This window comes from Onychomys torridus, chromosome 1, assembly GCF_903995425.1.
Source record: "Onychomys torridus chromosome 1, mOncTor1.1, whole genome shotgun sequence".
Lineage (NCBI taxonomy): Eukaryota > Metazoa > Chordata > Mammalia > Rodentia > Cricetidae > Onychomys > Onychomys torridus.
Window position 1 is genome coordinate 60153361 of NC_050443.1, and position 25614 is coordinate 60178974.

Sequence of the window (25614 nt, forward strand, 5' to 3'; positions counted from 1 at the left end):
GGAGCTGGAGAGATGACTCAGCAGTTAAGAGTACTGGCGACTCTTCTAGGGAACACAGGTTCAGTTCCCAACATCCACAATCGCCTGTAACTCCAGTTCCAGGGGGGGCAATGCCCTCTTCTAGCTTCTGTATGCACACAGTACACAGACATACATGTAGGCCAAACACTCATGCATAAAAAATGTTTATAAAATTGCTGAGTGGACCAAACATGGTATTGAGCACTTGTAACCCCAGCACTCAGGAGACAGAGGCAGGTGGATCTCTGAGTTCTAAGCTAGCCCCCATTCCATAGTGAGACTCTGTCTCTGGTAAATAAATAAATAAGTAAAATAAAATTGCTGAATAGATTGTGTTGTTGGTTGGTCTTTGGCCTTTTTTGGGGTGAGGGAGCCGGCCACTCAGCTCCCAAATTCCTATAAATATCTGGCCTTAGCTTGGCTTGTTGTTAGCAGCTTTACTTAAATTACCCTGTTTAGCTTTTGCCTTTGGGCTTTTTACCTTTCTCTATTTCTGTATACCTCTCTTTGTTTCTTACTCCGTGTCTGGCTGTGTAGCTGGGTGGCTGGCCCCTTGGGTCCTCCTTCTCACTCTCTTCTCCCAGATTTCTCCTGTATATTCTCTCTGCCGACCAGCCCCGCCTACCCTTTCTCCTGCCTCGCTATTGGCCGTTCAGTTCTTTATTAGACCATCAGGTGTCTTAGACAGGCTTGGTAACACGGCTTTACAGAGTTAAACAAAGTAACACACCTTAAAATTATATTCTACAACAGGATTGTTTTATAACAAATGGATACCAACAAAAGCTTCCATCATTTAAATTGATAGCTTGGGCTTCTTTCTCTCATGAGGTGTGGACCTGACTGTTGGTACTGATGTTACTCATTCGTAGTTAGAATAAAGAATACGGTCATGGAGATAATACAACACGTGGACTGGACTGAATGATGAAGAATAGGAAAGTTATGGGAGCACAGCAGGACTGTAGAGTTCGGCATGCATGGGGGACTGAGGGTACAACATCACTTGGGAGCCCCCCGCCCCACCCCCACACCAATCCAGAACCTGTATTTAAACAGTTCCTGAGTGACTCCTTGAATAGCCGAGAAGCAGTACTCCTATCCATCCATCCCATCTCTGAGGAGATGAGAAAACCAGATAGTTTAAGTGACTCGTACCTGAGGACATCTGAGGACATCCGGGAAGCTTCAGAAAACAGCCCTGGCCACTCAACAACAGGGTTTCATCGGGTAGACTGGCCCAGTAGAATAAACCCACTTGGTTTCTTTGCGGTTCTTTTGCTTTGGGTTCTGCAGAGCTGCTGGCGGTCCCTCCCTCTTGGTTCTTAGGCTTCTTCAGAGGCCACAGCAGTCATTCCTGTTGGAGGCAAGAGGGGCTGTAAAAATACCATTCCCCGGGGCTAGCCCCAGATCCACTGGATCCTCCTGAAACACACCAGTGAATCCTAAGTGCCATAGTTGCTATAGCTACCCACAAGCTGTTAGGGTGGCTTTTTCTGCCCAGGTGGGACCTGAAGTTGCCTGGTTATCATCTGGAGAAGCCCAGTGGAAAACTATGGACCTGGTTACTACATGCTTCAACTGTACACAGAGCCTAGATGAACTCATTTGCCTCAAACCTTTGCTCCATGGAGTACAGCAGGCCATGTATAGCTAGCTATAAATTCCAAGAATAATTAAGAAAATTAAATAGGGTTGTGGATTTAGCTCAGTGGTAGAGCGCTTGCTAGGCAAGGTCCTGGGTTTGATCCTCAGCTCCAAAAAAAAAAAAAAAAAGAAAGAAAAAGAAAATTAAATATATTTTTTCTTTTTAAAAATATCTTTTTAAACTTTATTTTATATGCATTGGTGTGAAGTTGTCAAATCCCCTGGAACTAGAATTACAGACGGTTGTGAGCTGCCATGTGGGTGCTGGGAATTGAACCCGGGTCCTCTGGAAGAGCAGCCAGTGCTCTTAACCACTGAGGCCATCTCTCCAACACCTCTTTTGGTTTTTTTGAAACAGTGTCTGACTAAGTAGGCTTGGCTGACCTGGAATTTGATGTGTAGAAAAGGCTGGCCTCAATCTCAGAGATCTGCCTGCTTGTCTCCCAAGAGCTGGGATTAAAGGAGTGTACCACCACACCTGGCTATTATTTTCTATTTTTAAGAGAAAGGAGAGCAAAAAGATGGCTTTGGAAAATTAAACACCTCCTGTCCAAGGCTGATAAAAATGTGTGTTTGAAATATTAAGAAATAGAGCTGGAGAGATGGCTGAGTAGTTCAGAACACTCTGTTCTTCCAAAGGATCTAGAAGATGCCAGCACCCAGATGGCAGCTTACAGCTTTAACTCCAGTTCCAGAGGGTCTCACGCCCTCTTCTGGCCTCTGCAGGCATTAGGCACACACATGGTGCACAGACATACATGCAGGCAAAATTTAAAAAGTAAAATTAAAAAAAAAAGAAAAATATTAAGAAAAGGAACATGTCTGGTCTCCGTTGGTAGATTGTTTGCCTAGCTAGCATGCAGGAAGCCTTGGGTACCATCCTTAGCACTGCTTAAACTGGGTGTGGACATCGCTGACTTCATGTGACAAGCCCCAGGACCAAGGACTGCCCATCAGTGTTAGGTCTGCAAAGCTAAACAAACTAACCCTTGGGTGCTGAGAACTTGAGAAGCGGTGTTGCTCGCATGTGAGTTAGATGGAAGAAGTGTCCAGGCGCAGAGGAAGCAGCAGACTTCACTCCTGCCTTCTGCTCTCCCACTCCCAGCAGCCCCTTCACACCCAGGGACTGGCGCCCAGGCCACTGGGTTGAGCTCTCCTGCCTTGTCCCATTGAGACTGGCTTTGAACTCTTTGAACAATGAGGGGATCCATGGGTGGAGCAAGAAAGCCTGAGGTGGCCTTGAGAATCCTGGTGTGTGAGCTTGGGTCTTTTCCTGGGCCTTTGAGTCTAGAAAGAATGACTTGTCACTCGTGGAGGGGTCCTGTGTGAAATATTTCTGAAGTAGTACATGAACTAGGTTTGGGGCTCAGCAGAGGGAGAATTCCTTGTGTGTATAAGTTGTCTGAACTGGATTGCAGGAAGTTGCCAGCCCCGTCCTGCTTCCCAGTTCTTGTGTGTGTTCCCTGTGGTGGTTGTGTTGGAGGCAGCTGGGATTGTCAGGAAGTAGCAGGCAGTTTCCTGATGATTAACTCAGTTCCTGGAGGGCCCTCCCTAGCAGCCAGGGGGAGCCTGGTCACTAGGCCCCTGTTGGCCAGGCTTCCTCCCTAGCTTCCACCTCATCAGATTTGGAATTTACTCTCTTCACCCCTTCTCAGAGTCCTCCCTAGGCCCCTGCCACCTTGGGCGGGTGACAAACTGGCAGGCCTCCTAGCCTGGCTTTGTTCTTGTCACCTGGGCTCCAGCTGCTCAGGTTTTGCTTGCAGGTGTTTCCACTGCACACCTGCGGGAGATTTATGGGCTCTGCCAAATCATCTCCTGCTCAGAGATGTGGGTCATTTGGGTAGTGGCAAGCCTTTAGAAACAGGGGCTGTCCGTGTGCTTCCTATGTGCAGGGACGGGACAGGCCTACTTAGTGTGAATCGTCCAGCGGAGTCTAGGCCCAGATCCTCAGCTTGAGGGTTTCTTAATACCTGGTGGCTGAGTCAGCAGCATGGGGGACTAGTGTTTGGATAGCAAACATCTAGCAACAGCCTGGACCCGCCCACAGCCAGCCCTCTCTTGCCCTGCTTGCAGAAATGCCCCCTGGAGAGGTCAACCAGAGCTGGCTGTATAATTTTCAGGACCGGGTGACAAATAAAAACATGGACCCTATATTTGAAAATAAGGAAGAATTTCAGGCCAGTCTTGCAGAACAGGAGACCAAGAGCAAGCCCTTGTGAGTGTAGGGCCCCAGATGGTGGTACAGACAGCTCAGAGGCACGGCCGCCCAGTTGGGCCTCTCTGGTAAAAAGAGGAGGTTGAGGGGTTGGGGATTTAGCTCAGTGGTAGAGCGCTTGCCTAGCAAGCACAAGGCCGGGGGTTCGATCCTCAGCTCCAAAAAAAAAAAAAAAAAAAAAAAAAAAAAAGGAGGTTGACCTCACCCCAGCCATAGATAGCTTTGTTCTAGATACTTCCATTTCTCCCCCCCCCCTCCCCCTCTCTCTCCCCCCTCCCTCCCCCTTCTCTCTAATGTGGATTGGTGTTTAGCCATGGGTGTCTGATATAGAAATATATTATATAGAAATGATAGAATAAAAAAGTAGATTATCAAATCTACTCTAAGAAATATAGAAATAACAGGATAAAAGGGTAGATTATTTAATCTGCTCTGAAAAAGATATAGAAATAATAGGATAAAAGGGTAGACTATTGAATCTACTCTGAAAAGGAAAAATATGGATATGATAAGATAGAAAGGTAGATTATTGAATCTACTTTTAAAAAGCAACTAGTTGTTTTAAATATTTTACATTGGATTGGATTTTTGTATATTGTGTACAAATTTTGTATCTTGATACAAATTTGAGATTATTTTTGTTAGAACATTCTGTACATACATTTCTAATCTTGTTCAAGGTATTGTACCTATACAACTCATTTAACAATGTAATACAATTTTCTGGTCCTTGAAATTTATTACCAACTACTAATTTGGCAGCACCAATCTACTTCAGAGAAGATGATGGGTATTGAAGTAAACTCCATATGGAGTTTACTTTGGTTGTGGCAAGAAAGTGCCCTTGCCTTGACTGCTGACAGTATGCTGTCCAAATGGACAAGCAGGGCACAAAAGAAAGGACTGCAGAACCTTTCAAGACAAGGCAGGAAGCCCTTCAGAAAGTCCTGCTTCACAGATAAGTCTGTCAGATATTCTAGACCTGTAGGCCGAAGATGGATGCCCCAACGTTGCAGAGGAACCTTGAGTGACTGTCCAGGCAGCCAGGTGTTTTTGTCATTTCTCACATTTTTTGGAAGTTGCTTATTTGCACTTCCTGCTTACTCTGTAAATATTTCCTTCTCGGGTCTCTGAGGGAGTTGAAGGCTAGATAGTTTTAGTTTTCCTTGTTAACAAATTCAGAAAAGAAACTCAAGAGGTGTAAAGTGTATAAGTTTGAAAGACATCAAAAGATAATTTTGGATTGGTAATACAAATTAGGATAGAAAGTGAATTAGGTACAACATTTTGGACTCACCAAAATAGGATAATGGAGTATTTTCTCAGAATCTGTCAAATGTTCATGGACTGGACATTGTTAATGTAATTCTTGACTGTATATATTGTATTACTTATTGTACTTATTGTATATAGTTTTTCTAATATTAGTTATAACCTTTTATTATTTTAGACAAAAAAGGGGAAATGTGGTGATATATTGTGTACCCTAATACAATTTGCCTGAAGATCAGAGGTCAGAACAAGCCACTAGATTAAACATAGAAGCCAGACAGTGGTGGCACACACCTTTAATCCTAGCACTGGGGAGGCAGAGATCCGTCTGGATCTCTGAGTTCAAAGCCACCCTGATCTACATGAGATTGAGTCAGTCTAAGAGAGAAGCAGAGCCAGGCCGTGGTGGCGCACACCTTTAATCCCAGCACTCGGGAGTCACACACCTTTAATCCCAGCACCAGGATGGAAGTGATGGCTGCAGAGAAAAATATAAAAGGTGTGAGGAGACAGGAAGTGAAGCTGAGGAGTCCCAGAGGTGAGACGTGGCTGTGGCTTGTTCCTTTGTCTTTCTGAACTTTCAGCATTTACCCCAATATCTGGCAACTGTTGTTTTTATTTTGTTTTGTTTTAATTAAAAGACCATTTTAAAATTTGTGTTACAAGTGTCAGGTCCCCTGGAACTGGAATTATAGACAGTTGTGCGCTGCCATGGGGGAGGGGAGGGCTGGGAATTGAACCCAGTGCTCTTAACCACTGAGCCATCTCTGCAGCCCTGATACTTCCTTTTCTAAAGGGAAAGAACTCCAACTTCTTCTTCCTCTCTTCTCTGTTTCTTTCCCCCTTTCTCTGTAAACTCACAGAGTTTGAGGCTCCTCCCTCCCTCCTCTCCCAGCTTCCTCTCCTGGCCTCTGCTTCTTCTCCTCTCTTCCCCTCCCCCTTGCCTGCCCGCCCTCCTCCATCCCATTCTTCCTCTTTCCATTACTTTATCTAAGGGGGAAAACCCTTGAGCAGATTGATGTGTAACATTTCCCAGCCATTCATCTGGTGCCATTCGATTTTAATGTTCTTTTCAGTGACACCAGGCTCCTTGGGTTTCCAGAGCCTCTCTGAAGTGGCTGGAGTGAATGTCTTCCTCACCAAGGGGTGTCCCTTCAGTGGCCTCTGGCTCTGTCCAGATGGTCTCTGCCCATTGGGAGCCTGGGATGAATTCTCATTGTTAGCACTCAGTCACTCCCCACCTCCTCCCCACATTCAGCTGTCAACCCTACTGGCCACAGTGGAAAGAAAGCCTGTTCCATTCCCTGGTGACACCCCGTGAGCCCTGGTGACAGAACAGACCTGGCCATCATTCTCATTCACGGCTTCCTTGAAGGCAGTGTGGCTGCGGGCTGCAGCAGGGCATGTGAAAGGTTCCGTAGTGAGCTGGGGTGATGTCCTGGTCTCTCTGTAGTAAGCTAGGGTGATGTCCTGGTCTCTCTGTAGTAAGCTGGGATGCTGTCCTGGTCTCTCCATAGTAAGCTGGGATGCTGTCCTGGTCTCTCCATAGTGAGCTGGGATGCTGTCCTGGTCTCTCCATAGTGAGCTGGGATGCTGTCCTGGTCTCTCCGTAGTAAGCTGGGATGATGTCCTGGTCTCTCCGTAGTGAGCTGGGATGCTGTCCTGGTCTCTCCATAGTGAGCTGGGATGATGTCCTGGTCTCTCCATAGTAAGCTGGGATGATGTCCTGGTCTCTCCATAGTAAGCTGGGATGATGTCCTGGTCTCTCCATAGTGAGCTGGGATGCTGTCCTGGTCTCTCCATAGTGAGCTGGGATGCTGTCCTGGTCTCTCCATAGTGAGCTGGGATGCTGTCCTGGTCTCTCCATAGTGAGCTGGGGTGATGTCCTGGTCTCTCCGTAGTAAGCTGGGGTGATGTCCTGGTCTCTCCATAGTGAGCTGGGATGCTGTCCTGGTCTCTCCGTAGTAAGCTGGGATGCTGTCCTGGTCTCTCCGTAGTAAGCTGGGGTGATGTCCTGGTCTCTCCGTAGTAAGCTGGGGTGATGTCCTGGTCTCTCCGTAGTAAGCTGGGGTGATGTCCTGGTCTCTCCGTAGTAAGCTGGGGTGATGTCCTGGTCTCTCCATAGTGAGCTGGGATGCTGTCCTGGTCTCTCCGTAGTAAGCTGGGGTGATGTCCTGGTCTCTCCATAGTGAGCTGGGATGCTGTCCTGGTCTCTCCGTAGTAAGCTGGGGTGATGTCCTGGTCTCTCCATAGTAAGCTGGGATGATGTCCTGGTCTCTCTGTAGTAAGCTGGGATGCTGTCCTGGTCTCTCCGTAGTAAGCTGGGATGCTGTCCTGGTCTCTCCGTAGTAAGCTGGGATGATGTCCTGGTCTCTCCGTAGTAAGCTGGGATGCTGTCCTGGTCTCTCCGTAGTAAGCTGGGGTGATGTCCTGGTCTCTCCGTAGTAAGCTGGGGTGATGTCCTGGTCTCTCCGTAGTGAGCTGGGATGCTGTCCTGGTCTCTCTGTAGTAAGCTGGGATGATGTCCTGGTCTCTCTGTAGTAAGCTGGGATACTGTCCCGGGTTCCTTGCATTTTCACTCAGCAACCAGAGAAATCTTCAGAACATGCATGGCGTTGGGCATGGTGGTGCAGACCTAGAATACCGGCACTTGGGAGGTGAACACAGGAGGATTGCCACAAGTTGGAAGTGAGTCGGGGTTTACAGGAGACTCTGAGAAACAAAACTCAAAAACAGCAAACGTTCATGGCGAGGCTGTTGTGTAGCTCAGTGGTAGGACATTTGCCTAGCATATACAAGGCCTCAGGTTTTATCCCTAGCACCTCAAGGTTGTTTAAATGTGTGTGTATTACAGTGTTAGGTGACTTTTGCCTAAAACTCTCCTCTGAGGATGCTGTCCAGCCTCTTAGCATGACCTCACAGGTGCTGGCTTCTTAGTGTCCCCAACTCCAGCTCTGCCCCCAGTTCCACACAACAGGGAACTCTCTGTCTTCCCCCTTGGACAGGTGGCTTGTGTTCCTGAAAAGACACTTGAACCATGTGTGCCTTGAAGAATGCTGGCATCTGGGGCAGTGTGTGTGTTGGGGAGGGGGGGTTGGCAGGGAGGTCTCAGCATAAGGAAAGTGAGGTTATGGGACAGGCTGAAGGGGTAGGAGGCTCTTGAGTGGCGGTGGCGGCAGGGGCAGGGTACTGAGTGAGTCAGAAGCCTGGCTCAGACTGGCAGGCCTAGACCCTTGGGACAGGTGGCAGGGCTCTCAACTTTTCGGGTTTTTTTTGTTTGTTTGTTTTTGTTTTTTGAGACAGGGTTTCTCTGTGTAGCTTTGGAGCCTTTCCTGGAACTCGCTTTGTAGACCAGGCTGGCCTAGAACTCTCAGGGATCTGCCTGCCTCTGCCTCCCAAGCACCCGGCAACTTTTCGTTATTTTAAGGGCATTTCAAACTTCCTGGGGTCTGGGTAGTCCCAGCCTAGGCGTTTGCATTTACTCTCTTGTTCACTGGAAATGTCCCCCACTCCTCCCTCCCACCCCCCTCTGAGGCTTGGGGAAGGTGGCCCAGCTGCCCCAGAACTTACCCATGGCCCAGTGCATTGGGATGGTGAAGACTGCTTTGTCAGGGAGAGAGAGTCAGTGGGAAGGACTCCTGTTCTGAAGGGGAAGGCTGAGGCCTGATCACCAGGAAGAACTGAGTTTTCAGTCTTGCCGTCCCCTGACTAGGGTGAGATGAGCGCCGGGCTGCACTGTTATGGTGGGGATAAATTCTGACCAGAGGCACCACCCTTAAAGTGCCAGGACCCCACAGAACAACGAACAGTATGGAGATAGGTACACTGTGTCCATGCCGTGAGAGATGGGCCGTGCAAGACCAGGTGGTACCCCCAGGGAGGAAGCACTAAGGACTTGGGATCACCCCCACCAAGCCTAGCTGGCCAGTGCACACGCTGAGCGGAGCACCAGAGCTCCCAAGCTGTGCCCACGTGTGACTTCCCCTCTGCATGCCGCAGCTGGGCTGGGAGGGAGGGCCCGGGACAGCTGGTGCCCTGGCAAGTCTGAGTTACCCTGCCTAGTCACCCCACTGTTTAGTCCATGTAGCATTTTTTTTTTTTTTTACTGCCGTGCAGATTGGGAACTCTGGTCTGCCTGTAACACAACATTGCTCCCCACAATGGGCAGACGGGAAAAGAAACTGAAGTCTGGCCCTGCAGACCCGAGGAAGGTCGAGTTGCAGCTTGCCCACGAGGTCTGATTATTCAGAAAGTTTTATTTTGAAATTGCCAAACTTGACTGACTAATGAAGCAGCCTCGTGGATCCCTGTCTACATTGGCTGTCCCTTGCTCCCTGTCCTGTGGTTCTGAGTCATTTGAAAGTGAGTTGTGGGAGGCTTCACCCACAAGTAAGGTATCTCTCTTAAGAGCCAGGGTTTCCCACTCGGTATCATGAGTGCAACTGGAAATCACGGTACTGGGTGATGCCGTCCATTAGATCATCCTGTTTGAATTTTCCCAGTTGCCATCCAAAAACGTCTTCTGTGCCTCTCTCCGGTCTGCGCCTTACATTTGGTTTTGTTTCTTTAGCTCCTCCTGCTCTGTGTGTGGGGTGTGTATGTGTGACTTTGGAGAGTCTGTGCAAACCAGCTGTGTTAGAGGACGCCTTCTGGATCTGTCAGATTGAATACCTTTAAGTTGTTGGCCATTGTTGGCCTCTCAAGACCCTGCTGAGCATCACTGTAGCCAGGAAAATCGTTAGGGGAGGGGCATCTACGGTTGGAGGCGTGGCCTTTGTTCTTCCCTCCCGAGAGTCATGGGATCTTCCCTCCTGCTTTAGTAACTTATTTATAACTGGCCCCAGCTGGCCATAAAGGTTACCTTGCTGGATCCACGGCAAACCTGGGTGGCTGGGCATGTGCTGCCTTCATTTCCTGGATAGGATCCTGAGAGGTTGAAGCTGGACCCACATCTGTGCCCCAGCCCTGGGACACAAGGTGGAGCTCCCTGCAGGAGCAGCTGGGGGCTGGATAGAGTCACCCCAGTATAGTGCTGAGCCTAAGAATACTGAGTGTAATCGAATGCATTCTAGCCAAGCTTTTGAGCTGGAGTGACTGAAGTGACTGAACCCACTGTACCTACCCTGGATGGCCTTGTCAGGCCCTTTTGTCGTTTTAAACTCTGCCCTCCCCATGTCCGTCAGCTGCCACACCCCTTCCATGCCTTGCTGCACCTTCTGACCTGCACCTTGCACAAGCTGAGACCCAGGAAGTCAGATAGCCACACCTGTTAGGGCAGGATCCAAAGGTTCCTGGTCAGGGCTGTGTCCTGTGAAGGACACACAGGTGCCGCCTGCCATTTCCTCTCCCATGGGCTTAAGAAGAACCAAGTTGTGTCAGATACAAAGGTACCAAGGTACCAGCCTGCCTGCAGCTCCCCCTGACCTCAGCACTGCAGCTCCCCTTGACCCCAGCACTGCAGCTCCCCCTGACCTCAGCACTGCAGCTCCCCCTGACCTCAGCACTGCAGCTCCCCCTGACTCTATATCTCTTACTGTTTGTTCACCAACTTTGGACATTCTCTGGACTTCCTGCCCCATATTCCTATAGATGAGGAATCGCCATAGCAATCCCATCATGTTTTCCCTTTTCTAAAGTCACACTTTTGGGGTAATACTGCTCAGTGCTGAACTGAGAAACAAGCTATGATTACTTCATCACTTCTTTCAAAAAGAGATCAGGGGCTGCAGAGATGCTCAGGGGTTAAAAGTGCTGGCTGCCCTTCCAGAGGACCCTGATTTGGTTCCCAGCACCCACATGGCAGCTCACACCTTTCTGTAGCTCCAGTTCCAGGGGATCTGATGCCTACTCTGTTCTCTGAGGGCACCAAGTACACATGTGGTACACAGATACACACTTAGGCAAATTGCCCATACATGAGAAATAATAAAATAATTTCTTTTTAAAAAAAATATATTTATTTATTACATATACAGCATGTATTTCTGCAGGCCAGAAGAGGGCACCAGATCACATTACAGATGGTTGTGAGCCACCATGTGGTTGCTGGGAATTGAACTCAGGACCTCTGGAAGAGCAGTCAGTGCTCTCAACCTCTGAGCCATCTCTCCAGCCCCATACAATAATTTCTTAAAGTGTTAATTATGGTCTCTGCAGGTCTCACCATTTTCTGTCCCTGTCTCAAATTATACCAGAAGGCCAAGAATCTATGGGGTGTTTTCTCTGTGACCTCGGAAGTAGTTGTATTTTAATTTCCAGACACTGGTGCCGGTGTACCAGCAAGATTCCTTAAAACCTTTTCAAAACAAAGGGGAACTTTGTTGTTGCTTTTTAATTATTATTTTGTGTGTGTGTGTGTGTGTGTGTGTGTGTGTGTGTGTGTGTGTATTATACTTGTATGCACACCTAGGTGTATAGATGTCCTGCTTTGTCACTGTCCAACTTATTTCCTTGACAGGGTCTCTCACGAGCCCAAATCAAGCCTGTCCCTCTCAACCCAGCACTGGGCTACAGGCAAGGTGACCACCCCCAGCTTCTTATGTGGGTCTAGGTTTTTAGTTCGGGTCCTGCTGCTGGCACAGCTTAGTACTCTTACCCACTGAGCCACCTCCCCAGCCCTGTTCTGTTTTGTTGGGTTTTGAGACAGGGTCTCACTTGTAACCTAGGCTAGCCTGAACTCACGACGTAGCCAAGGAATGACCTTGACACCTCAGTCTTCCTGTCTCTTCTTCCCAAATGCTGGGATTACAGGCACCACATTTATCCTACAAATAAAAATTTAGCTTGCTTCACTGTTTAACAGATGCTGTTTTATTTAATAAAATGATTCCTCTGTGCACCTCCTGAAAAGGCAGCCCTGATGCCTTGCCTGGGGGCCCGCCGCCCCTCCATCTCATGCTCACCCAACCTCAAAACAGTATACCTGGCAGTTTTCTCATTTGCTGCTTCCTCTGTGGCGTAAGGCCTTGTCTTGCTCGCTATCACCCTAGGAGTGTATCGGCGCTGGCTAGCACACAGTAGGTGCTCATCAAACATAGGCCAGCATTTGCATGTCATATCAGAGTGCAAGACTGAGTGCAGGCTGTGGTTCCTTCAAGTTTCCGCCCCCGAGCCTGGATTTGCCTCATGTCCCTGTTCTCTAGTTTCCTTGTTGGGTTTGGGGTTTGGAGCCCTTCTGGGGCCTATTCCAACTGAGTCTTTCCTGGTGGAGATGGTAAGGAAAGGCTTTCTTTCCCTGGTCTATTTCCATCCCACCCCCACACCATCGGCCTCTCTGCACCAACCGAGAGCTCAATAGAGAGGGAGGCAGAGCCTGCTCAATCAATCAATCCATCAGTCAGTAAGCCAGTCAGTTCTCTCCTGCCGCCTCTCCACTGGCAGCATCAGGATGAGCAGAAGAGAAAACAGCCATTGTGTAAAGGTGACCCTGGTGCAGGTTTCATGAGTCACTGGGTCCTGGAAGATAGGAGGAGGGAGAGACAAAGAAGGGGAGCCAGGGACGTTCCCCTGCCATCTCTGAGGAAGTTGGGGAGCCATTTGATCACCAGTGTGTGAGCATTGTCTCTCCCTGGGGCTGGACACGGGCCAGCCACTGCCCAGTGCATGACAGTGGTCACATGCAGGAAAGAGGGAGGGTCCGATCCAAGCCCGGGGCAGCCATGCTTCCTCCCTCCTGCCAAGAATGGGTTCTGGCTGTGTTGCCCAGACTGGCCTGTAGTTCCTGTGCTAAAGCAAAACTTCTGCCTCAGCCTTTCAAGTAGCTGGGACTTAGACACCTCACACTCGGCCTGGTGTCCTCTATTCTTTCCAAGGGTCTTTGGGTGACTCAGCACAGTGTAGCTCTCTAATGGTGCGTGAAGAGCAAGCCTCTGCCCACAGGGCCTCCTCTATCCTGAGACGCTGTTCCAACAGTTGGTATTCAGTGTAAAGAACCACCCCACCTTTGTTGTTGCTGATTTTCGAGACAGGGTTTCTCTGTGTAGTTTTGTGCCTTTCCTGGATCTCACTCTGTAGACCAGGCTGGCCTCGAACTCACAGAGATCCGCCTGGCTCTGCCTCCCGAGTGCTGGGATTAAAAGCACCACCGCCCAGCCTGGTCAGCTGGGGCCCCAGGGCTGTTTCTCAGCCATTGCACACTGTTACCCTGGACAGAGCACCTCTCTGTGTGCTACCCTACAGCTGGAGCAGGTAGACAGGACCCCGATGAAGCAGTTGCCCCTCAGGCCCTCCTCCTGTATCCTGGGGCAGTGGACAGTGCTCGCAGATACTCAGCCACTCATCGGCAGGGCTGCCCAGGAGGCACATGTTACCCTCGGTCCCACTTGCCCGGGATGCCATAAGGGGTGACCGCAGCCTGGGCCCAGGCTGAGGACAGGGCCAGCCAACCCCGCGCTAGAACTGGTGGCTGCTGGGCCTAAGGGAGCACTTGGGGGTGCTGTGAGTTCCTCGGAGGAATGGAATGTGTTCTCACACTTTCAGAAATTAGCTTGCAGCTCTCAGTCCTTCCAGCCCCGGGAAGGAGGGAGAAAAGAAGGAGAAAAGAGGAAAGGGTTGGCATTGTTCCTGTGATTGGCACCTCGTGTGAATGAGGGGGTCACCGCTTTGGGCTGCTCTTTTTCAAGTGCTCCTCTCTCCCCTGCACGCTGCATTCACGCTGGAACATTTTCTCTTTAAAGCTTGTCTCTCTCTCTCCCGCACGCTTTGTCTCTGCCCTCCTTCCCTTGGCTCTGGCCTTTCATTCCGGGCCCTCCCCTCCTCCCTGGGGATCGCTCTCTTCTCTTCTCGCCCTTTCTTCCCCCTTTTCTTCTCTTCGGTCCCTCCTTTCTTTTCCTTTGCCTCTCTCTCCTTCTTTTAAGTCTTCTTTTCCCTTTGGAATAGTGCTTGTGTTTTCAGGCGGCAGGAGAAGGTAGAGAAGTGAGTTTGTGAGGGTCTTCTTGTGCACTGTGCACACAGGCCTCCCTCTGCAGACGCTGGTGTATGCCAGTCCCCTTGGACAAGCCGCCCCTGTTCTCACAGAAAAGGAACCCCAAGTCCTTCAGCCGGGGAAGTCCAGCATGGCCCTGACACAGAGGGCAGAGGTCAATACAGATTCCCTAAACCTCTCTCCTTTGTGGGAGCCTTACTTTCAGTCTTGCTGGCCCAGAAGGGCTTCGGGGGAGCCATGAGACCCTCATTTGGACCGAACTCAAGAAGGCCAAGTCACATGTGCAAGACAATTGTCTAGCCATGAGTCCCCTACCGCACTGGCACATCTCTGGCTGCAAAAGCAGTAGGCCCCATATTGGGGCCATATTGGGGAGAGGGTCTGCCCTCCGGGTGGGTGGCTCTGCCTGATGCCCCTCCCCCCAAATAAAACACTGTTCCAGGAGCGAGCGAGCATTCCGTTTTGGTTCCCCCTGGGTTTCCTCTCTGTAGGCCTCTGTTTCCCTAAGATGAAGGTTCCCTCTACATGCTTGTTAATCCACCAGCGGACTCCTATAGAACCCACAAAACCCTGCTTAGGCACCACCTCCCTGTTTGATTCCCCAGGTAGCGTTAATCACATCTCCCTTTCTGTAGTCTCTTATAGGTACTAGCTAGCTGTGGTAGTCACCCTTTTACCATGGCACCTTGTGGGAGGGTGGGACTGCCATCTTTGTCTTTCCTGAATTCAAAAGAAAAAGAATGTTGTGCCATCCTTTTTTTTTTTTTTTTTTTTTTTCCTTTCCAAGACAGGGTTTCTCTGTGTAGCTTTGTGCCTTTCCTGGAACTCACTCTGTAGCCCAGGCTGGCCTCGAACTCACAGAGATCCACCTGCCTCTGCCTCCTGAGTGCTGGGATTACAGGCGTGCACCACCAACTCCCGGCTCAAAAGTGACTTTTTAAAAGTTTTGTGTCTGGAAAGCTGAAAGTGGTGTATGGCTTCAAGGACAGGGGCAAGATGGGGGTGGGGGTGAGAGAAATGTCCACCTAGAGCGGTGGCAGGCTCTGTGACCTTAGCAGAGAGGCAGGTGTAGAAGCTGCTGATGCCCTCCAGGAGGGCGCCCAGCAGGACAGAGGCAAAGGCCTGAGCCAGGGGGCCTTGGATGTGGGGGGCAGAGGGCGGTGGGGGGGGGCAGCGGGCGGTGGGGGGGGGCAGCAAAGTCTGCTGACAAATAATAGTGACCTTCCAGAAGGAGGGCAGAGGTCACAGCCCAGTGCAGGAGGCAATGGACAGCCCCCGGGCATCCAGTGGGGAAGTGGGCATTGCCTGGGCTGTGGCCTGTTGTGGCGTTAGAAGGAATCTGGACATGGAGTTGGGTCGGGGCAGGGGCCGAGGTGGGGTGTGAGTTAAACAAACTAACTGAAGCGAAGGAAAGCATCTGGCAGAGACCGAGGCCAGCTTTCTCCAGGCGGAGCCTACCCCGCTGACCCGAACTCATTTCTTCCTGAAGATGCTACCTGTCCTGGATCCTGTAACCTGGGGTGCATGTGGGCGGTGGGGGACTCAGTCTCACCAGCTTGCCAGAAAGAGGAACTGTTTGGAGGAGGGAAGCCAAGGTGACTGAGAGAGGCCTTGGCCAGGATGCCACACACAGTACTGCCAGGCCTGAGGGTCCCAGCTAACCAGGAACCGCTCAGAGACAACCCCGCGTGTGCCTCCCAGCCTGCGTGTGTTGGAGTGTGAGTTGGATGTATCATTAGCAAAGTAGACACGGATAGCTGGATACTGACCGTGCGTGACCAGTGTGTGAATGTCAGTGTCCTGTGATGTAGGGCCCATCTCTGTCCTCGGGCCTTGAATCAGCGGAGACTAGAGCAGAGCCCAGGAAGGCAGAGGATACCAGAGGGAGAGGGAAGAAGACGGTACCAGAGAGCCTCAGCGAGCGGGGTGGGGGTGGGGGGGCCTTGTGGGAGAGAGCATTCCCGAGAGAGTGGCGCTGGAGGAGGATACCGTGGGGGCCGTGAAGCACCCACTGTGTGCAGGTTCTGAGACATTTATTCCCTAGGGATACTCAGGCTTTGTGCCTCAAGGAATTGGTAGAGACAAATGTGGCCAGGGTGGGTGACCCCTTCCCACAGTGGAGTCCTGCCCGTGGGCTTTGCAGCCTGCCACTAAGTAAGGCCGCCACTGCTTCCTGGTGCTACCAGCTTCTTGGGACACCTGCTGGCAAATCCTACCTGCCAGGGCAGGTGTGAGTGGCCTTCAAGTTATTCCGGTTTGTGCAAAAACATTTCCTGGCATCCCGTCAGGGTGCCTATAATGCAATATCTCTTTCATGAGGGGTGTGGGGGGGTGGCACACCTGTGGAGGCCAGAGGACAATTTTGGGGAGTCAGTTCTCTCCATCCTGGGATGTGGGGATCCAAGTCCCCTCTTTGGGCTGAGGCTGCCAGTGTTTCCAGAAAAGCCATCTCACTGGCTTTCCCCGCCTTTTTAAGAACTGGCACCAAGGAGACAGCACCTCCAGGAACTGGCGCTGTGGCCGTGGAATTACCAAAGTCAATAATTGCAAATGCTCCCAGGCCACTGGGGTTTGTTCGCAGCCAAGCAGGTGCTGCTGCTGTGCCTGCTGCAAGATTGCTGAAGGGGTCAGGGACTCTAGACTCCACTCCAAGCTGGGGCTCCATGCTTCACAGCTGGTTGCTTGGTTTTGTCTGTCTGTCTGTCTGTCATCCATCCCATCCATCCCATCCATCCATCCATCCATCCATCGACAATCTGACTAAGTAGTCCAGGCTGTCCTAGAACTCAGTGTATAGCCCACGCTACCCTTGAACTCCATCTTTCCACTGTAGCTCTCTGAGTACTCGAACTACAAGTAAGTGGGTGTGTGCTATCACACCTGGCTCCAACCTGCTTTTTTAAATGACTTTTACAGTCATGTCCCCATCTCTGTGGGGAATTATAGAAATGACGTAGTACTTGCACACAGCCCACACATCCTCCATATGATTTGAAGCGTCTCTAAATGACTTATAATAATACCTAACACAGTGTAAATGCTGCGTGAGCCGCTGGTGCTGTGCTGTTTAGGGGATAATGACAAGGAAAAGAGTTTGCGTGTGTGTGTGTGTGTGTGTGTGTGTGTGTGTGTGTGTGTGTGTGTTACAGATGCAGCCATCTAGGACTAAGTACAGGGCGCACGTCTGATAGCAGAATGGCATCTCTCACCCTGTCTCCTCCTCTTCCTCCTCAGGCTTCAGGCACATCATGCTAGTCATCTATTCAGTCAGTGTGTAGCTGAGGACGACCTTGAACTTTCTGTTGTTTGGTCTGGTTGTGGGGTTTTGTTTGTTTTGAGACAGGGTCTCACTGCAGCCCTGCTAACCTGGAACTCAGTAGATGGCCTCAGACTCACAGAGATCCTCTTGCCTCTGCCTCCAGAGTGCAGGTCACAGTCACCACCACGCTTGCTTTTTGCTATTTTGAGACAAGGTCTCTGTAGCCCAGGCTGACTGCATATGAACAGCAACCCTGCACCCACCTTCTGAGGGCAGGAGTACTGGTGTGAATCCCCATGCCCAGCTTCCTCCATAACCTTTAAGAACAATTCTTTTAAATAAAACAGACTTAAAGGAATACCTTTCTCTTTACAGGTTTTTTTTTTTTTTTACGATTCTTTACCATTTCATATGCACATACACCTTGATCATACTCACCCCTAACCCCCCTCAGATGTCCCTAATATGCCCCCTCCAGCCTTCTTGTCTTCTTGTTGGAGTTTGTTGGCTTCATTTATGTTTTGAAACACACGCCATGAATTAGAGCCGCCTGCTGTAATGCTGACTAAGCTTTGTGAGCTTGACCTTGCGCAGGTGACCCTTGCTGTAGTGACGTCATGGTTACAGTGGCCATGTCCTGTCCAGAGGACGGCTCTTCACTGCACTCCTCCCTGCTCTTACATTCTACAGTGTTCCCTAAGCCTCGGGAGAGGAAGAGAAAGCCAACTTTTATTATTTAGTCACCATTTTGTGAGTGCAAGTGTATGTGTGTGTGTGTGTGTGTGTGTGTGTGTGTGTGTGTGTAGATCAGAGGACAACTTGCAGAAATCAGTTTTCTCCTTCTACCAGGTGGGTCCTAGGAATCGAACACAGGTCCCCAGGCCTATTGACAAGCACCTTTACCCACTGAGCCATCTGAATATTTTCAATCGGTTGTTCCTTGAGCCCTCCCTTGAAGATACTATGAGACAAAGAGCCAACTATACAAACGGCTGTACAGGCACCTACAAGCTGCCCACATCCCTGAAATCAGGCGCCTAGGACCCTGGGCTCTAAGAAGCAACGCTTGAAAACTCCTTTAAACTTTTCCCGTGTCTCTGCTTCCACACAGACTAGTCAGGATTAAGTGAAATAATGCATTTAGAATGCACGGGCTGGCACTGTGTTTCTCGGCAGCCAGCCAGTCTGCTACCACTAGCACTGGCACTTTGCCGTAAGAACAAGAGCAATGTGTGTGCAATCCATGCCAGGCCAGTACAGCCCCTGGTTGGGAGAATCCAAAGGTGTCAGGCCGGAAGGGACTGAACTGTGGAGCACTGTGCCAGGTGAATGGATATGCTCCGTCCTTACTCCATCTGTCTTTGTGGGTATATGGGGTGTGTGAGTGTGTGAGTGTGTGTGTGTGTGTGTGTGTGTGTGTGTGTGTGTGTGTGTGGTATAGGCCTCCTCAATCACTCTTTACTGTTGGTTTTTTTGACTTTTTTTTTTTTAAGACAAGGTCTGTCAGTGAACCTAGAGTTGGCCCGTCTGGCTAGACTAGGTGGCTAGCAAACCCCAGGGACCTTCCTGGCTCCACCTGCCCAGCACTGGGGTTACACGTGCCCACCTCTATGCCTGGCTCTGAATGTGGGTTCTGGGGATCCAAGCTCTGGTCCTCCTGCTTGTACAGCAAGTACTTTACAGACTGAACTATTTCCCCAGTAAAGCTGCCCCCTTTCTGAGTGCTGGAAGCGGAGCTAACTTAGCCCTCAGGCTGTCTGTCCCAAGGGCCTTCAGACTCCACAGTCAGGAGAGCTAGGAGGAAACCCTCCCATCTCCAGGGAAGGCCAGGCACCACTCACTTGGCTTAAGATATTGACAGTGAAGTCATTTGGCTTGTAGGCCACACCCATACACCTCAAAGTCAGCATCTGGACACACACAGGGAGAGCCACCACACTGTTCTCCTTCACAAATAATTCCTGTGTTCCATCCTTTGTGCTCCAGATAGAAGAAGAAACCAGTTCCCTCTTTGGGCATTCCCCACTCCCCCCAAGCCTGCCTTCCTCCAGGAACCTACCATTCAGGTTCAGGCCATCTCCTGGGGCTTGCCTACTTCTGACTTTCCGGTTCTGCTTACCTTTCTGCAGTCTGAGCAGCCAGGCTCTCTTAGCCTTTCCTCTGTTAGCATCTGGCACCTGCAGACCAGCAGCTCGCAGTGCGCATGCCCTAATGACGTGACCCCCCAGCTTCCTCCTGCTCCTTCAGTGAGCATATGCGCAGCCCTCCGCAGACTGTGGGGTGGGGGCAGAACACATGGACTCCTGGTCCTCCTCTTCTTCCCCTGCGCTCCCTGTATGTGCACCAGGTGAAAGATCGTCTGTGCACTTGGCTCCCTGTGTGGCCAGTGTGTGTGTGTGTGTGTGACTTCTGCCTGTGTAGACTCCAGCTCTCCCTCCCCCTGTAGACCCAAATTACGCTTCTCCTGGCATAAACCCAGACCTGACTTGGACGTGTGGGCGACTGCAAAATAAATGTTGATTCCAGTGCTGGCTCGGCTTGGAGAGGTCGTGCTGTCAGGGGCTGTGCGAAGATGGAGCCCCCCCCCCCCCCATGAGTCACTCTGGCTGCCATGAGAAAGAGGAGGGCTCCAGGCCAGGCCACACTGTCCGCCAACCTCAGCACTTCTCTGTCTGCCGCTGCTTCTGCGCTCCTGCCTTTCTCCACCCTGGGCCTCCAGCCTCAGTGAGCCCTTGTGCCTGCTGCATCCGTCTGAATGGTGGCTTCCTAAACATCCATCCCCCAGCCCACCTTCCTGTGGTGCACCCCACATCGGTTGCCTTCATCTAGTGGGCTTCTGTTCCACCTCCTGACCAACTAGAGAACCATGCATGTACCATGCCATAGGTCAGGTGATGAGGCCCACACAAGCCAGCATGGCAGGAAGGGGCAGACTTCAGTCTAATTTCACAGCTCAGGTCAATTCTGTTGTATTCCACAGTGCTGGTTTACATGGAAGAACATTCCCATCCCTTAAATGGATATTGGCGGGGACAAAGTTACTTGGTCTTGTTGTGGTACCCCATACTCATTTCCTGTCTACTTTGCATTTCTGTTTTGTGGCTCTTAATCTTGTCTCTAATAAACTGTGAGGTCCCTGAAACTGAAGATCTTTGTGACCTGCCAGCACTGAGCCAGCATCCACCTGTCCCTTGGAATAGATAATGACATTGGCAGTAATAATTACAGCAGTGGCTTCCCTTCTGGAGTCCTTCATGCACACAAGCCTTAACTGCAGACTGCTTTCATTTAAAAGCATAGGCATGAGGTTAGACCCAGCCGCACTTCATCCAGGGGCCTTGGCCGGGTCCCTCAGCTCCTCTTTGAGACAAGGTCTTGTTATAGAACCATGGCTGTCCTGGAATTCACTTTGTAGCCCAGCTTCACCTTAAACTTGCAACGGTCTTCTTACCTGAACTTCCCAAGTACTGGGAGGACAAGTATGCTCCATCATGCCCCACTTGTAAAAGGGGCTTCGTTACCAAGGTGCCCATCTCTGCCTCTGTGATCTCAGAAGCTAAACACCTGGCCTAAGCAATCACCCCCAGGATCTTGAGCCACCTGCCAGGGAATGTAGACAGAGCTCCTGTGCTTTTGCTGAGGGAGGCCCTGGCCTTCCTGGCTCCTCCCAGAACTTCTACATTTTAGAATAATGCCAGTGTCCCTGGTACTTGTGTGGGTGCCATTCCCTGTCACTGCGTCGTGCCAGAGAGAACCTTGTCACCGCGCTGAGAGGACAGGAGAGGACTCCATGTGGACCCTGGGAGCCCAGGACGCAGGCTGAAGGATCTTGGCTACCTCCTTGGCATGCGATGTTACTCAGCTACTGCCAAGGTCTCTCCTAGGCCTCATCCTACTCCAGGTCACCAGGGGACTTGGTACCATTTCTACCAACCTATCTGTCCTGTGTTGCTCTGAGACTCCAGACAAATCGGCTTGCTTTCTTTTCTGCAGTAAATCTGTTCCAGGACCTTTGTTTCAGATCACTTCCGATTAAACACAGCAGTGTAGTGGCCTGGAGGGAGTCTGGGCTAGCAGCTGCTGTGTCCTGGAGTGCAGGGAGAAGGGGAGTCTGTAAAGGAAGAGCATTGTTAATAATAGGCCCGAGCCTATCCACACTGGCCATATGGCTCAGACAAACAGCCATCCTCAGTTTGTCTGTCTGAATAAAAACACAAATGTTCACCTCTCTGCCTAGCCCCTACTAGGAGCTCAGTTTGTTTGAGGGAGTGGGAAGGATACTAGGAAGAAAACTCTCAATCCTGCCTTCCCCCCAGGAGAGGAGCCTAGGCGTCCTGCATGTCAGTGTTCTACTACTTGGCCACACCCCAGCCCTAAAAACGTGAATCTTGAAGAATTGGGGATGTCTCTCACCTGTCTGTGCGGAAGAGCATGGGAAGAGCGTGGAAAGAGCATGGGGTTCATTGAGGGTCCAGTTCTTTTGTTGTTGTTTGTTTTTCCAGACAAGATTTCTCTGTGTATCCCAGGCTGCCTGCCTCTGCCTCCCAAGTGCTGGGATTAAAGGCGTGCACCAGTTCTTAAGGCCAAGTGGGCCTGGGAGAGGGGCTTCAGGCTGTCGTAGGGTTGGGTTTCCAAACAGTGGGTTCCAGCTTGGGCAGCATCGTGGGGGATTCTAAGACTGTCTGGGCCTCCAGGATGCCTCTCCCAGCAAGCAAGCCCCACCCCCAGGTGTGTCAAAGAGGGAACACTCTAGCAGGCAGAGGGTTCCTTGGGGAGGTATCCTTCCTCCTTGCTGTCCTGGGGCTTTGACCCTTTGGCTCTTGGGAAGGGAGGCTGGGACTGAACTGGAAGAGTCAGGCCAAGCAGACTAGGGTTTCTTTTCTGCTTTCTTTCTTTCTTTCTCTTTCTAAGCAAGAGACAAATAAATGTCACTCTGTGATGACAGGAGAACATTGGGGGAGATGAAAGGAGCGTAAAAGGAGCCAAAGGCCAGCAGCAAAGGACACGGGGAGCTCTGGACTCTACACTGCGATGATGGGAGAGATGAAAGAGAGGAAGAGATGAGATGGGAACGCAGGACCGAGTGGCAGAGCGGAGGATGGGGTTGCCATGGAAACGGAAGAGGGGAGGAATGGAGGGAGAGGAAGACAGGATGGAGAAGGCAGAGGACGCTGCAGAGGAGGGGCCTGACAGGCTAGATGAAGAGGAAGGGAAGCCATGAGAGGTCCTTTGGACCAGATAGACTGGCAAAGGAGAGAGACTGACCCTGAACGCCAGTCCTGTTCAGATCTGAGTAGAGTGACCCTGGGAAGTCTGTTCCATTCACCCTGCCTGCAGGGACTGCCTTAGCTTCTGGGTCTGGAAGGTGGAAATGTCCCCTGTCCTAGAGGACTGCTCACATATACTCACTGAAGGGCTTGGCAAAGTTCAAACCTAGAGAGTGTTCATGCTGTCCCTCACTTGTGATTCTTAACTTTGCCCCCTGAACTTGTGAACCAAAGTTTTGTGTGTTTTTCCCTGCTACGTTTAGCTGCAGATTGGGGGTCTGGTACAGCTAGCATCTCGTTGGTGAGAAAATGTGTGCTTTTTACTTCCAGAATTAGAGGTAAGACAAGGAGCCTTCCAGAAACAGGAGGCCTGCTGCCCCTCCCCCTGGGGAGAGGAGCTGGTCTTGCCACTGAGGAAAGGGGGGCCAGGCGGGGCTTTGCCCACAGCAGCTTTCCAAGCTGTGCCCCTCAACAGCCTCCTTCTCCATGACTCTGTTCTCACAAGGCTCTGCTGGGGTGAGCACATGGGCAAGGTGTTTGCCCTTGGGCAGCATCACCTAACTGGAATGTCATCTACTGGGATGTAGATCATTAACAAGCCCCTAAAAATCATGGTAAAGTCAGCTGGGGTGGTAGTGGCACACACCTTTAATCCCAGCACTTGGGAGACAGAGCCAGGTGGATCTCTGTGAGTCTGAGGCCAGCCTGGTCTACAGAGTGAGTTCCAGGAAATGCAATGCACAAAGCTACACAGAGAAACCCTGTCTCAAAAAACAAAACAAAACAAACAAAAATCATGGTAATGTCTAAGAAGGAAAAGAAGGATTTTTTTTTGTTGTTGCTTTTTTTTGTTTTGTTTTGTTTTGTTTTGTTTTTTGACACAGTAGCCCTGTGAACCTGGAGTTCATATGGAACGCAGGGGCCACCCTTGAACTCCCAGGTACTGGGACTGTTGGTGTGTGCCACCACACCTGGCAAGGAAAAGTATTAGAAAAGGATTAAACTTGAACTTGCTGAGACTTAGAGGGTGGGGCCTCGGCAGGTGGGGTGGCATGGGGGAGATTTCCTACAGACGTGGTGACACTTGCTAGGAGTCGAAGGCTGAGGAATAAGAAAGTACGTTCCTGGCATGTGGAACTACGATGCAGAGTCACTTGCAGGCAAGTCTGTGGTGGAAATGAAGGCCGTGTGCAGTGAGGTGGTCACACGGGCACAGATAAGCCAGGCTCACGGATAATGATTGCAAGCACAAAGTGAATGTGGATCTAGATCAGGTTTGCCATCCTGCCCTGTAGTCTTTCTACTGTCATGGCTCCGTTTGTGGCCTCAATGTCCTTATTTTTAAGAAGAGAGAGAAGGTGCGGAGGGCCTGGTGTTGTAGTGCACGCCTGTAATCCTAATGCTTGGGAGGAATGTCATGAGCTGGAAGCTAGGCCAGGTGGGCTACAGAGTAAGATTCTGGGGGTTGGGGGCAGAGGTCTGAGCCAGGTATGGTTTGCACTCAGGAGGCTGAGGTAGGGTGATCTCTTGAGCCCACAAGTTTGAGACCCTCTGGGTAACAGACTGTCCTAACAGAGCTGACATATACTAGACCTTTGTGCAGTTGGTCTGTGGATTGTGGCCCAGCTCCTGCGTAGCTAGCTCACAGAGAGTTGACTCAGAGAAAAGGGGAAACTGAGGAAGGGAGAATCCAGCTACACTTCCGCTGGGCCCCTCAATGCTGTGGGTGGCTGGTGGCTGACAGAAACGAGACTGTGGCAAGGAACCGAAGGTTTGCACAAGCATCCAGCTTTGGGCTTTCACTTCCTCTTCTGAGGATACGAGCCTTTACCTTTGAGTCTACCACGCGAACAAGGGGGGGAAGGCAAGAGGGAGGGTCTGCTACCAGGAGGATTCCCGAGTGTTTCTTCAGCTCCTCCCTTTCGGGCTACCTGTGTTGCCCCACCCTAGGGCCGATCTCTCCAGCCCCCAGGGCCTGGGCCCCCTCTATCCCAGTGACACAGTTCTATAGAAGGGACAGAAAGGAAGGCTGGGACCACTGTCTGGAGGTCTGAGTGCCAGCCCCTGAGGCCTCCTCCCTCTTGTTCCCTGAGAGCCTATCCCTTCCACAGGAGGCTGCACCTCCTGCAGATCTCAGGCTCTACCTGTGGACATGAGCTTTATTTTGCCCCCTGCTGTATACACTGGGAAGTGCTTGGTAACTGTGTGTTAATTCAGTTGGTTCTAGTGAAGAACTGGAGACCAAAGCCTCCAAGTAGTAACCTCATGACTTAAGGCGGAGAGGAGCCCGAGGGCCAATTGGGCCTCCTGCTACCAGTCCGTTTACTGCTCAGCTGCACTGGGGAGTGGGTCATCTGGCACCCAGGAAATAATCACCAGATTAAGTCAGTTACAGTTAGTGGGCACAAGAAGCCTGCAGAATGCCCCTGACTTTGGCTGGTTTTATTTATTTAATTTTTGTTGTTGTTTTATTTTGGAACTTACTCCGTAGACCAGACTGGCCTCCAACTCACTGAGCTCCTCTTGCCTCTGCCTCCCAAACTGTGGGATTAAAGGTGTGAGCCAGCGCCGCCTCCACCACCACCACCACCTCCACCCTCGCTTCCTTTGGTTGGTTTTCCAAACTCCCAGGTGGTGAGAGTCAAGGAATATCATTGGTCACAGGTCCTGTTGCTTCTTCCTTCAGAAAGACTCTTAACCTGCCATCCCCAAATTCGGCCACCCTTTGTCCCCGCCCACCACCTGTGCCCAAGCCTCTCTCTCTCTTTTTTTTTTTCCCTCCGAGACAGGGTTTCTCTGTGTAGCCCTGGCTGTCCTGGAACTCTCTTTGTAGACCAGGCTGGCCTCAAACTCAGAGATCCACCTGCCTCTGCCTCCCGAGTGCTGGAATTGAAGGTGTGTGCCACCCCCACCAGCCAAGCCTCCTCATCCTTAGCAGGGGTATGAGGGGTCTCCGTGGAGGACAGGAGTGGCTGGGGCCCTGTGTGAATGAGGGAGGCTCTGTAATGAG

At 50.9% G+C, this 25614-nt stretch overlaps 2 protein-coding genes across 4 annotated transcripts in view; one reads left to right on the forward strand and one right to left on the reverse strand.

Moving 5' to 3' along the window:
- Positions 1 to 25614, forward strand: part of Znf710 (zinc finger protein 710) — a 69674-nt gene that overhangs the window by 27760 nt on the left and 16300 nt on the right. The gene's annotated exons all lie outside the window — the stretch shown is intronic.
- LOC118583967 (repetin-like) lies at positions 6255 to 19507 on the reverse strand. 2 transcript variants are annotated; one of them, XM_036187831.1, is made up of 2 exons: positions 19457 to 19507; positions 6255 to 7804 (listed from the first exon to the last, which is right to left on the reverse strand). In XM_036187831.1, the coding sequence occupies exon 2, from the start codon at positions 7340 to 7342 to the stop codon at positions 6410 to 6412; it is 933 nt and encodes a 310-aa protein (XP_036043724.1). In that variant the 5' UTR covers positions 7343 to 7804; positions 19457 to 19507; the 3' UTR covers positions 6255 to 6409. The 2 variants fall into 2 exon arrangements, with proteins under 2 accessions (XP_036043724.1, XP_036043715.1); XM_036187822.1 differs by having other exon boundaries at positions 6255 to 7790; positions 19457 to 19492.

Excerpts from the sequence above, each read along its gene's own strand:
- LOC118583967 (XM_036187822.1), bottom strand. The coding sequence starts at position 7,728 with ATGCAAGGAACCCGGGACAGTATCCCAGCTTACTACAGAGAGACCAGG.